General features: G+C 29.9%; 1 protein-coding gene across 1 annotated transcript; it reads left to right on the plus strand.

Moving 5' to 3' along the window:
* Nucleotides 1-10,019: 10,019 nt before the first annotated feature.
* Nucleotides 10,020-10,859, plus strand: LOC145064940 (uncharacterized). Its single transcript, XM_079012303.1, has one exon. The coding sequence runs from the start codon at nt 10,020-10,022 to the stop codon at nt 10,857-10,859; it is 840 nt and encodes a 279-aa protein (XP_078868429.1).
* The last annotated feature ends 3,488 nt before the right edge of the window (nt 10,860-14,347 follow it).

Genomic DNA, 14,347 nt, shown 5'->3' on the forward strand with positions numbered 1-14,347 from the left:
TTAATTAATTAATAAAACCATAAGGGTGTGATTCGAACTTTTCAAAACAATACTAGGGTTTTAGAATTTAACATTCCTAGATTAAACTTTTAATCAACTTTTAAATTCCAAAACGTGAGGACAAGTTTTGAAACATTTCAAAACATTAGGGTTTAGAATTTAAATATACATCAAAATTAAACTTTTAATCAAAATTTAAATTCCAAAACTTGAGGACAAGTTTTGAAACCTTTTCAAAACATTAGGGTTTCAACTATTTAAATTTCAAAACTAAACTTTTTGAGTTTAAATTTAAACTATAAAACCTAAAGGGGAAAAATTGAAACTTTTCATAACACAAGGATCAAATAACAAATAATATAAATTAAACAATTAATTTTGTCATTATCTATATTTGACCTAATTTCAATTTCTTGCAAAATAAGTTACCCAATTAATACAAATAATTAACTTTAATCATATAAGGAAGTAAATATTTTATTAATTGATAAATATTTTCAATTAGATCAAGAATATACTCATATATATATATATATATATATATATATATATATATATATATATATATATATACCATAAAATCGGATTTATATTGATCTAATATGATAAAGGCAAGTATCTCAAAGATAAACAGCAAGAAATCCCTATATTTGCTCTTTCTGACGCTTGGACTCACCGAGTACCCCAATGGACTCGCCGAGTCCACAATGGGACTCACCGAGTCCGTCGGGTAGGCTCACAAAAAACGAATTTTTCAAGCATGAACATATCAACAAGGCATCAATACAATAGAAACCAATCAAGGCTCTGATACCACTGATGGGTTTTTGACTATAAGAACATCCTATGTGCTCATACAAACCCTAATGCTTGGATCTAGGTTTCTCTATTGTATATGCAATTCATCCAAGACTATAAACCCTAGATCTAGTGTATGATAATCAATATAACATATAAATAAGGGTTTAGATCATACCTTGATTGTTATGTAGCAATAAAAATCTCAAATCCTTCTTGTATTGACTTTAGAAAGCTTAGAGTCACAAATGTCACTCCTCTAATGGTTCACAAACACCAAGAGCAAGAGGATGAAGAGGAGAAGAGAAGGAGGCTGCCCAAAACGTGTGGAAACCCTAGAAGAAGGCTTGTCCACGTTTTTGGGGCATAAGGGCTCTATATATAGTGAGGCTATTAGGGTTATCTAACAAGGAAACCCTAATTTGGATGCTTAAGCCCTAAGCAACCCATGGACTCCTTTCCTTAAAGGCCTTGGACGATTTCTAATGGGTTTCCCCATAGAATTCATCCACTCCTTAATATAAGGCAATCCATAGCCCAATTGCAATTATCTTATAATTACAATTCCAGTCCCTTAAGTTTAATTAATCTCTTTTAGCCACAAACTTAATTCTTATTAATTCTTGACTAATATTAATTAAACAATATGATTTCTCCTTTAATATATTATTCTCATAATATATTAATAAATCATATTTAATCCTTTTGTCTCCATAATTCATCCTATCAAGTTGCTTAGGTGAAGGCAACCCAAAAGGACCATGCACCATCGGGTCAAGTACATACCAAAATAGTTATGGACTTAGACACTAATCCAACAGTGCCTTCCACTTTGCATGCATGGTCCTCATCGCCAACTTTTCCATTAAGGGGCCATTAATGTCAGTAGCTTCAAAGTGCTATAACTCATTCATTCTAAGTCCATTTTTGACGATCTTTATATCCACGAAAAGTTGGCGAGAAGCCCTACGCTTCTAGCGACACACCCTGGCCCAAAACTTCTCGAATAAAAACTCAGAACCCATAAAAGACCAAAACACCCCCAGCCCTGGCCTCTGAAATCCATAAATGAATACTTTCAGAACCGGGTGTTACAGAAACATTGAAGATTATTATATGCTACTAACTTTAACATGACCAAGTTGTGTTATTTGCAAACCAGAGTCACGAATTGGGATTGCCCTTGTATCGACTTTTAGGATCAACAACATCTGTCTATGACCAAAAAAACAAAAAATTAATATATAATTATACAGAAGAAGTCTATTTTAGATTGAATTATAGAACAATGTTGATAAACTAGTCTCACAATGTTGGTAAAATATCATGTTTAAGGTAAACACCGGCTGAAGAGCAATAAATGTACTTGTGATATAGTTTTAATAACATAAAAAATACAACCAAAAAAATATGATCATTGGATTATTCTTGTGTGAATGTACAGGGCCTATGTTGATAACATATTGTTCTAGATTTGGCAATGCATCTAATATATGCTCCACCTTCATTGGCCTACGCCCTGTGAAAATAAAAGAAGTTTTTTTCCCAATACATTACTTTCTTTTTGCTCATTGTTTTAAATTCTTCATTTGTCGTGCTATAGATGGAAAATTAAGAGTTTGATGATTCTGCACACCATTTTGGCGTTTTGATGCATATATAGCATAAACATCCTGTTAACTTTGCAAAAATAACAATGTATTTTCTGTTATTAAAAAATAGTACAATGCTATTAACTATTTATGTTATGTTTTCAGACTAGCAGGAAGAACATAGAAACAACAGTACAAATCAAAATCAACATATTTAATGAAAGCTCCATACATATTTAATGAAACCTCAAATAATGGTTTATTCGACATTATTATTAATTTCACTCAATTTGTTTTAATGTCAAATGTTTTTTATAAACATAGTCTCCAAAAATTAAATATGTTTTTGTTCATACAAATATGATGTTAGTATTTTGAGTAAGGCTCATATTGACCATTTACTAATATTAAGTAAAACTACAAACCACAAAGGGTAAAATGATCTTTTTGTCAATCAAATGGGACAAATTGCAGCAGAATGTTGTATGCACGGATGTGTTTGGAAGTAGCATGCAAGTAATACATAAAAATGTAAAGTTATATAGCCTATGATATAGTTTTCGATTCTTTGTTTTTTACTCATTGTATTATTGTACTTTCAATTCTATATATGTATCTTATATAACTGTATGTGCTTATAATTCACAACTGTTGTACAAGTTTTAAAATGACCATATTACCCTTTTCCAGTTCAATTAATCCAAAAGATATCATATTGCCCCTAAGTTGAAAAGTATTTGATACATATGTTATACAAGTTTTTAAACGACCATTTTACCATTTTCCACTTAATTTACTCCAGAATAGACCATACTGCCCCTAAGTTGAAAAGTATTTGATACATATGTTATACAAGTTTTTAAATGACCATTTTACCATTTTCCACTTAATTTACTCCAGAATAGACCATATTGCCCCTAAGTTGAAAAGTATTTGATTCATATGTTATACAAGTTTTTAAACGACCATTTTACCCTTTTCCACTTCATTTACTCCAGAAAATACCATATTGCCCCTAAGTTGAAAAATATTTGATACATATGTTATACAAATTTTAAAACGACCATTATACCCTTGTCCACTTCATTTACTCCAAAAAAATACCATCATTTTCTTGTTCAAGTTCGGAAAAACCAAATTCTATGTTCATACAAATCATTTACTCCAGATATAAACGTTATAGCAACACCAACCTCTAGACCATCATTTTCCTGTTCAAGTTCCAAAAAACCAAATTCTATGTTCATACAAATCATTTTCATTCCTGGTCCATTATTGATAGGATAAATGTAGAAATCAAGAAAAAAAAATAGAAATTTGTCAATTTCCAAATGCTACTTATTTTTCATAAATAAAAATCAATTTTTTCTTACTTTAATTAAGGACATAAATATTCTATATGAACAATCACCTGAATAATCGCATTTTCAAAATTCAAATTTTAAAGTTTTGCTTGCTGAAAACTCTTCCAAATAGCCAATAATTTATTCCAACACATTGACGTTTTTTTCTTTGCTTTTTATATGTCTTCTTCTGGTGTAGCATCATTCTCCATCGATTTTCCTTAAGAAAAAAAACAAGTAAGTTTTTTTTTTTTTTTTTTTTTTTTTTTTACTTTAATCTATTTTCTGTCAGAAAAAAAAAGAAGACGATGAAATTGCAAAATTTTCGACATAGATATTGGTCCACACCCGAACTAGAGAAACGATAGAAGAACAGAACAAATGAATATGTAGCATATACATGTAATCGACTTCGGTAGATGATATACGTATAAGAAATCGATGGAAGAAAACAAAATCTTAGAAATTAAACACATGGATGAAGGATACTTACACTTATCAGGATGATAACGATTTGAATATCGGTGCTGAATGATAACGATTTTGTTAGGGCAATAATATTGGATTGCTAAATACCGTTCTTCCCATTTCTCATACATAGTCATTGCTAGATAAGTAAACTTAGGTTGGGGGAAGGGATTTGATATGTGGGTGCCGATTACATTTCCCAAAATTTATAATTTGTCTGTAACCACAAATACTACAGATACAATTTTATAAGTGAATTTTGTAAAAAAAAAATTATCCTCTTTAATAAATAAAGTTTTTTTTGTTACATGTCAATCTTTTATGAGTTTTGACACTTGCCATTTTTTGGTATTTTTGAAATAAATATTATTCACTTGTCAATTTTTGGTTTGTTTCAATTTTTAAAATTAAAGTCATATACTTATATATGTAAAGTATTAAATATCATATATATGATATTGAATTGCAATAAATACGTTTCTTCCTTTTTTATTTTAAAGTTGTACATTAAAAAATATTTTTTGTTTACAATTTAATATTTAATCTTTTTTTAAATCAACCGTATAATACACAGGTCTCACATCTAGTAATATAAATATATATTATCAATTTACTATTCACTTTTAATACAAAATGGAAATGCATTTCTATGATAGTGAATAAATTATGTTTATTGTATTGGTTGATGAAAACATTTTGAAATAAAAATCTGCAAATATATGTCAAAATCATCGTGCTGCTTTATATATTATCGTCTCTTTATTATATTGTGTTTATATAAATCTTATTTGTTTGTATTTTATTTATCAACGACATATAAAAATAGGATAAATATACTTTTAATATTAGTGAATATAATAAAAAAATATGTAAATGTAATCATATTACAATAATTTTGTATAAAACAAATTGCAATTATATGTCAAATATTAGCATAATGTTAGTTTATATGTTATTTTCTCTAATTTAATTATATTCATTATTGCATGTCATCTTATTTTATAAAGTAATTGTTATTATTTGTTCATATTGCAGACATATCATGAAGTCGTTTAATTCTAAAAATATTAGAAAATTATGTAGTTTTTATTTAGATAATATAAGTAACATTAATTTGTCTATTACATCAATTGAACAAACTTCAACCGCTACAAATGTTATTAATTCAGCTAACAATGGTATGTTTTTTCTTTAACATTCTTTTAAAAAAACTTGTTACAAACTTTTTAAGGTCTAAATAAATCATTTAATAACATACAAATATGATGATATATTGACATAAGAAGAAAAAGCAAATACATTGTCTTCTTTATCGACCACTGAAGATTCATCATTTGCAATATTTGTTAACAACGGTTATAAAGATACATTTCTTTCTTCACTATTATTATTGATTATATATTATTACGAAAAAGTTTATTGTTAACCAACTTTCAATTATTTATTATTATAAATTTTATATCAGCACCATTATTTACACTCTTATACATTTTATATCATATACTTTTATTCATTATGCAGAAACAAACCATAATATGTACTATTTGCAAGCATGAGAGAAAAGAAGACAAAGAAAACTATATCTGGATATAAAGAAATTGAAGAAAATGAAAACAAAATCCAGTGTTCTCAATCCATCTGCTTCAAATGTTTTGAAAAACACGGATAATTGTAATTTACTTATTTTATTTTTCAATTTTTACACTTCATTTACCTACATAAAAAATACATACATTGTCATCATTTTATATTATTCCCTGTAATAATATAAAATTTTACATTCTAATTATATTTTATAACATATGTCTTCGATTTTTATAACAAGTTTTTTTACAGATCAATCAAAAGGTGTTGTTCATCAAAATGAAAAAAGTCAATTACTATAAATCACGTGGAAACCAAAATACACCCCTACAATCATCTTCTTCATATATAAATGTTAGACCTTCGTTATCTAACATTTCAAATGGTAGTAACTTTTTTTTTTAAATTTACTTTCAACCATTTTCTAATAAATGTATATATCCTCGTTATTATTTTTCTAGTTAATATCACATCCATAAATGCATCTACAATTACTGCTTCTTCATTATCAATCAAGTTAAATCCAGGATGCCATAAATTAAAAGGAAGTTGAAAGATTTATCTCCTATTCCATTGATTGAGTTGCGACAGATGTAGAAAATATACATGAAGTCGTTACTGAAAACCTAATAGTTGGTATTTCCAAAGGTAATCACTATATGTACCCATTTTTTTGTTACAACTCAAATACCATATTGTATATACTTAAAAATTTAAATATTTTACTTATACCGTTTTATGTTTTACAGAATATTTGGATCATGGTGATCAAATTGTTGTACGTAAAACATGTCATGCAAAGCTATGAAAAATGAATCTATTAGAGGAAAACAAAAAAGTAGCACAAATTATTCATTATGTTATGGTTATGGCAAGGTTCAACTATCAGAACCACCAACTTATGAAAGAATATTTCGAACAACAAATTCTAAAAGAAAAAAGTTCATGAAAAACATTCGACGTTACAATTCAATGTTTTCGTTTACGTCGATGGATGGTAAAATAGATTCTTCAATCAATAAAGGAAATGCTTCATATATTTTCAGACTTGGTGGCCAAAATTATCATAGTATTGAAAGCCTTTTACCACCAAATGGATCGCAACCAAAATTCTCTTAGTTATACATTTATGATACCGAGAATGGAAATTCAAATAGACAAAGATGCTTTGGGTATATTTTTAAACTTCTTATTCATATTTAATTTTAATATTTTTCTATTTTTTAGTAATATTATGTATATATTTATTTTTTTAGTGGGGAAAAGCATCAATCTACATCGATTGATTATGATATTATTGAATATTTGAAGGTGATGTTAGATTCAAATAATGTCTTGGTTAGCTCTTATAGAATGGTAAGAGATATTTTTCAGAAAAATCCTCAAGTTGATGTGAAGTTAAGAATTATCGGAAGAAGGGATCGAGATGGAAGGACATATAACCTACCAATTGCTTCTGAGGTTGCTGCTTTAATTGTAGGTGACATTTCTGATTCAATTGAAAATAAAGATATTGTTGTTCAAACGAAATCATGATTTCTACAACGTATGAGTGAATTGCATCATTCTTATCTTCCTCTCCAATATCCGTTACTATTTCCATATGGGGATGATGGTTACAACGTTGATATTCTTCATAGAGGTGTTATATATACAACCAACAACAAGAGGGCGAAATGTACAACGAGATAATTTTTCGCTTTTAGAATTCTAGACAGGGATCATTCGTTCTCACTGATTCTTAATTCAAAAAGCTTATTTCAACAATTTTTGGTAGATGCGTATACTATGATTGAAAGTGAGTGATTGTATTACATACGCAAGCAACAGCATGTTCTTAGATATGAGTCTTATGAGAATTTACGTAACCAAAAAGCTCAAGGAAATACAAATATCTCCAACGTCGGCCAACGTGTCATATTACCTTCATCTTTTACTAGTGGTGCGCGCTATATGCTGCAAAACTATTTGGATGCCATGTCGCTTTGTAAATGATCTGGATATCCTGATTTATTCATAACCTTTACATGTAATCCCAAATGACCTGTGGTTAAAAGGTTTCTTAAGGATACTTCACTTCAACCAGAAGATAGACCTGATATACTATGTAGGTTGCTCAAGATCAAGCTTGATGCATGTATTAAAGACCTAAGGGAGAATCACATTTTCGGCATAGTTCAAGCAGGTAATTGGATTATGCTTTTTTCATAATCCATAAAAGTTTATGTTTTTTTTTTAATATTTTTCCTTACAGTCTAATCATATTTTATTTTGTCCAAAATATGTTGCAGTTGTTTATACAATTGAATTTCAAAAAAGAGGTTTGCCGCATAGCCATATATGTCTATTTATGCATTCTGAATACATGTTACCAACTGTTGAATTTATCGATCCGATGATTTTTGCCGAGATACCAGACAAAGATGAAGATCCAGAATTGTATTCACTTGTGAATGAGTTCATGATTCATGGTCCATGTGGAGCTGAAAATATCAATTGCCCATGCATGGTTGAGAAAAAGTGCTCGAAAAACTTTCTAAAGCAATTCTGTACTCATACGTCTGTTGATCAGAATGGTTTTCCCTTATATAGGAGAAGAAATGATGGTCATTTTGTTGAAAAATCGGGTGTGCAGTTGGAAAATAGAAATGTTGTTCCCTACAACAAATATCTATTGAAAAGATATCAAACACATATTAATGTTGAATGGTGCAATCAAGGCTCTTTTATAAAATACTTATTTAAATACATAAACAAGAGATCTGATCGAGCTACAATTGTCGTTGAACAAAGCAATAATGATTGTGATAATAATGATACGGTTGATGAAATCAATGAGTATTACGACTGTAGATATTTATCTGCATGTGAAGCATCATGAAGAATTTTTAAATATCATGTTCATTACCGGTATCCTTCTATGGTTAGACTGCCTTTTCATCTTTCTATTCAACAACAAATTGTATATGGGAAAGACGATGATATTAACGATGTTCTCGACAAACCTTCTGTTGTTTCTTCAATGTTCACAACTTGGATGGAGTGTAATGTAGTTAATGGTGATGCATGGAAACTTACGTATGTTGAATTTCCTACAAAGTTTGTTTGGCAACGTGGTGATAGGATTTGGAAGCCACGGGAAGTAGGAAAGTGCATTGGTAGAATTCATTGGTTTCACCTAATCTAGGGAAGCTTATTTCTTAAGGATTTGTTAAGTAAGGTGAAAGGTCCGAAATCATTTGAAGAAATTTGCACAGTAAATGGTGAAGAATATTCTTCTTTTAGAGATGCTTGTTATGCTCTTGGGCTCTTGGATGATGACAAGGAATACATCGATGCAATCAAAGAAGCAAGTCATTCTGGATCTGGTTTTTACCTACGATTCTTATTTGCTACATTATTGATGTGTAACAGTATGTCTAAACCGGAGGTTGTTTGGGAAAGCACATGAGAATATTTAGCATATGGAATTCTTTATAACCAACGACAAAGATTCAAGTCTCCAGGTATTAAAGTTTATTATTATTATTATTTATTTAAAAAGTTAAATATTTATTTTTAAACATACATTAAATAATATTTTAATTATAAATAAATATTGTTAATATTATTTCTAATTAATTTGCTCTTTATCCTCCAGACTTATCACTCAATGAAGATCAACTTTAGAACTTAACTTTGTTCGAGATAGAACAAGTTTTACTTCAGAACAACTCCAGTCTCAAAAATTATAAAAACATGCCTATCCCAGATGTTTATTTTGATTCTTCTTCAAACAATCGACTTATCACCAAGGAGCTAGATTATGACATTCCTGTTATGAAAAATGATTTTGATCGTATGTTTCTTGCATTGACAAATGAGCAACGTCACATTTTTCCTTGATATCATGGGTGCAGTTAAAGAAAATAAAGGATTTATCTTCTTTGTTTATGGTTATGGTGGGACTGGTAAAACTTTTTTTTATGGAAGACAATATCTGCAGCTATTAGATGTGATGGTCATGTTGTTCTAAATGTTTCTTCAAGTGGGATTGCTTCATTATTATTGCCCGGAGGTAGAACAGCACACTCTCAATTTATAATTCCATTTGAACTAACAGAGGATTCTGTTTGTAAAATAAATCGAGATGGTGACCTTGCTAGGTTATTGAGAAAAACCTCATTGATAATTTGGGATGAAGCTCCTATGATTCATAAGCATGCATTTGAAGCTTTAGATTGAAGTTTGAAAGATGTATTCAGGTCTGAAAATTCTAGCAAGTTTGAAAGATGTATTCAGGTCTGAAAATTCTAGCAACTCAGATATTCCATTTGGAGGGAAAGTTATTGTTTTTGGAGGAGATTTCAGACAGATTCTACCTATTATTCCTGGTGGAAGTAGACAAAACATTGTTAATTCTTCTTTAAGTTCTTCATATTTATGGCAACAATGCAAGATCCATAAATTAACAAAAAACATGAGGCTAACTGTTGGAAGGGATCAATCTAATATAGAAAAAATTAGAGATTTTGCAAACTGGTTGTTAGATATAGGAGAAGGCAAACTTGGTGGTATTAACGATGGAGAAACGATTATTGATATTCCAGATGATATTCTCATTAACGAACCACATGATCCTATAGGTTCATTAATCGACTTCGTATATCCTTCAATTTTGGAAAAGTACAACAATACAAGCTATTTTCAAGAAAGAGCAATACTTGCTCCAAAGAATGAAGTAGTTCAGGAAATAAACGACCGTTTGCTATCGAAGTTTCCAGGAGATGAGGTTGAATACTTAAGTTCAGATAGTATATGCCAATCAGAATTTGTCCATGATAAATTTGATGCAAATTTATATTCACCTGATGTTTTAAATGGTCTGAAGGTATCAGGTTTACCAAACCATAAGTTAGTTTTAAAAATTCCAGTTATGTTACTGAGAAATATTGATCAGAAAAATGGCTTATGTAACGGGACAAGACTCCATGTGATATCATTGGGCAAACGTGTTATTGAGGCGTGTATCATATCTGGAACTAATATTGGAAACCACACTTTTATTCCAAGAATGTCTTTAACTCAACCATAAAAGAAAATTCCCTTCAAATTTCGAAGAAGACAGTTTCTATTGGCTGTATGTTTTGCAATGACCATTAATAAGAGTCAGGGACAATCTTTATCCAAGGTTGGTTTGTTTCTCAAACATGCCGTGTTTTCACATGGCCAATTGTATGTTGCCTTATTTAGAGTTTAAAGTAGAGAGGGATTAAAATTGTTAATTTTAGATAAGGATGGTAGCCTCACAAATCAAACTTTCAATGTTGTTTATAAGGAAGTTTTCCAGAATTTATAAACACTGTTTTTGTACCATCTTTTATTTACTTTTCATAAATCATACTTCATCAATCATATTAATTAATTTATTTATAATACTTTATTGCATTTGATTTATTCATGTTAATTACAATATCACTATTCTTCATTTTTTGTAAACTTTGATATGTTTTTTTATTAGACAATCAAAATGAAAATTATAATTCTATTTCAAATTATCAACCGTGGATTTTCACAGGTTTTAACTTAGTGTGTGTGTGTATATATATATATATATATATATATATATATATATATATATATATATATATATATATATATATATATATATATATATATATATAGGGGATAGGGAATATAGATTACAGCCCCACGTACTGAACCTTTAAAATATGTCGTTTTAACTTAGTAAATATATCATATTCGATTTTCATTTGCTAAATATACCATCCCATCACATTTATTTCCTCCATTATTGGTTAACCATCCATGTTTTCTTTTTTCAATTATCGTTTATTATTTCACCCAAGTGAACACTATTGTTTACCATCATTACGGAGATCGAAGATAATCAATATATATATATATATTTTTTTTCCTATCAAAGTTGTTGCTTCGATCTTGATTCTACTCTTCAAGCGGTAAACATGAATTCCCCAATCACAATGTTTAGCTAATAAAACGACGTAGTTTTATAAGGTTTAATTGCTAAGCTTAGGTGAGGCTGTAATGTATATTCACTTTTTCCATATATATATATATATATATATATATATATATATATATATATATATATATATATATATATATATATATATATATATATATATATATATATATATATATATATGGAGTTATTACTTTATTGAGATTTTAGTTAACATGGTTAGCATCATTTTTTTTCTTAATAAATTAAAAATTATTAATAAATATATAGCTATATATGTATATTGAATAATAATTTGTTAATTATGTTTTTACAGTAACGTCCATGTATATGCATTATATATTATATTATCCTTTATCACTGAAATTATCAAAATATTTGTATCAGATATCATTCAACATATAATTAAATACGCATAAGATCATATTGAAATATAACATCAACTTTATATATAATATGAATATGACTGGCATTTTGTTTATTATATAAAAACCTACGATTGATATGTTTAGGTCTCTGATTCTTTGCACAAATGCACTTTTTTTCTCCAAGAGAGCAGATCCGTGTGGTCTCGGGGTCTCTGAACATTATGTAAGTGGTCCAGTCGTTTCGATGACACGAGCAGATCTAAGTGGTCCAATGCGTAAAAACTCGTTTCATTACATAAAATTTAAAAGTTTTTCTATATATATTAAATATGAAAAATTTAATGTATATTAAATAGTTTGTTCATGTCAGAAATTTTGGTCCACATTTTCTATTATTCCCTAGTAACACAAAACACCTCTACCTTCAATGCTAGCCATAAACATGCAAAGCTATTCGGGAGTTAAACTTTCTATTATGTGGGTGAGAATCATAAGGCTTTTGTTTAGCGAAGGCAAAAGATATTGTATCGAATTAGAACCATGTTAATAAAATAAAAAAATATATTTTTTTGTCCCATATAAAACTATAAACCTAATGTGTGTTGTCTCCCTTACTCGATCTATTATTTATGCAAATGTGTAAATACATTTCTCATCATCATCTTAGAACATAACTCTAAAAAGCATATTCATCTTTGTAAAAAAAATAAAATAATAAATAAATAAACTAAAGTTATGTTTCGTACAAAGAAATAAAATTGATTCCATATCTTTTGTTGATGTATGTCATGCAAATGTTAAACGGAAAATGATTTAGTAGGGTAATTACCTCTTATCTGTGTTCACATATTAGCAATTTCTTTTTTTTTTTGTACATAATAAAGCAACTAACTTGTTTTAACTGTTTAAATTACATCAATATTACCGGCTAATACCTGTTTTAACCGGTAACTCAAAGGGAAAATGACTTAGGAGGGTAACTACCTCTTATCCGTGTTCACATATTGACAACTTCTTATTTTTTGTACATAAGAAAGCAACTAACTTATTTTAACTGTGTAACATCCCAAAAATCATGACCAAAAATTTCGTTTTTAATTTAATATTAAAACCATAATTGTCAAACCATTAATTTAATACTCCGGAATCGGGCCCCGCCCGTCATCAGGCCCCACCTGGCATCGAGCCCCGCTCGGTATACATATCTGTCTCTCTTAGGCCCCGCCTGTCTCCGGGCCCCGCCCGCTAAACACATACAATCATATAACATGCTAACACATAAAGAAACATACTCTACTGTATCCCTGTCCTAAGAAACATACTCTCCTAATAATGAGATACGGAACAACATCTGTACTCAGGTAGTGATGAGATACGGGACCTCGCCCATACTCACCTCTTTACCATGCACATACAAGTATCACACAGACAACAAGTATAATCTAACATGCAAACATTCCTCGGGCACCCGCACGACATCAGACCTTGGTCTGGAATAACATACTAGCATACAATGCCTAGGGCTAACCCCTAGGTCTTCCTACTCATAGACTACATGGGCTGGCATTGTGGTCTTAGACCCATTCACACAGTGATGAGACTCACCTTGCACTGCTGAAGCCCTGGCTGGAACTAGCTGAGTACGGACGAAGTTCCGTATCTTATTATTAGCAGAGTATGTTTCTTAGGACATGGATACAGCAGAGTATGTTTCTTTATGTGTTAGCATGTTATATGATTGTATGTGTTTAGCGGGCGGGGCGCGGAGACAGGCGGGGCCTAAGAGAGATAGATCTGTATACCAAGCGGGGCTCGATGCCAGGCGGGGCCTGATGTCGGGCGAGGCCCGATGCCGGAGTATTAAATTAATGGTTTGACAATTATGGTTTTAGTATTAAATTAAAAAAGAAATTTTTGGTCATGAGTTTTTGGGATGTTACACAGTTAAAACAACTTAGTTGCTTTCTTATATACAAAAAATAAGAAGTTGCTAATATGTGAACACGGATAAGAGGTAGTTACCCTCCTAAGTCATTTTCCCTTTGAGTTACCGGTTAAAACATGTATTAGCCGGTAATATTGGTGTAATTTAAACAGTTAAAACAAGTTAGTTGCTTTATTATGTACAAAAAAGAAGAAGTTGCCAATATGTGAACACGGATAAAAGGTAGTTACCCTCCTAAGTCATTTTCCCAATGTTAAAGACAT

This window comes from Lactuca serriola, chromosome 1 (genome assembly GCF_051521515.1).
Source record: "Lactuca serriola cultivar US96UC23 chromosome 1, Lser_US96UC23_V15, whole genome shotgun sequence".
Classification (NCBI taxonomy): domain Eukaryota; kingdom Viridiplantae; phylum Streptophyta; class Magnoliopsida; order Asterales; family Asteraceae; genus Lactuca; species Lactuca serriola.

Coding starts and splice junctions, on each gene's coding strand:
- LOC145064940 (XM_079012303.1), top strand. CDS start 10,020: ATGTATTCAGGTCTGAAAATTCTAGCAAGTTTGAAAGATGTATTCAGG.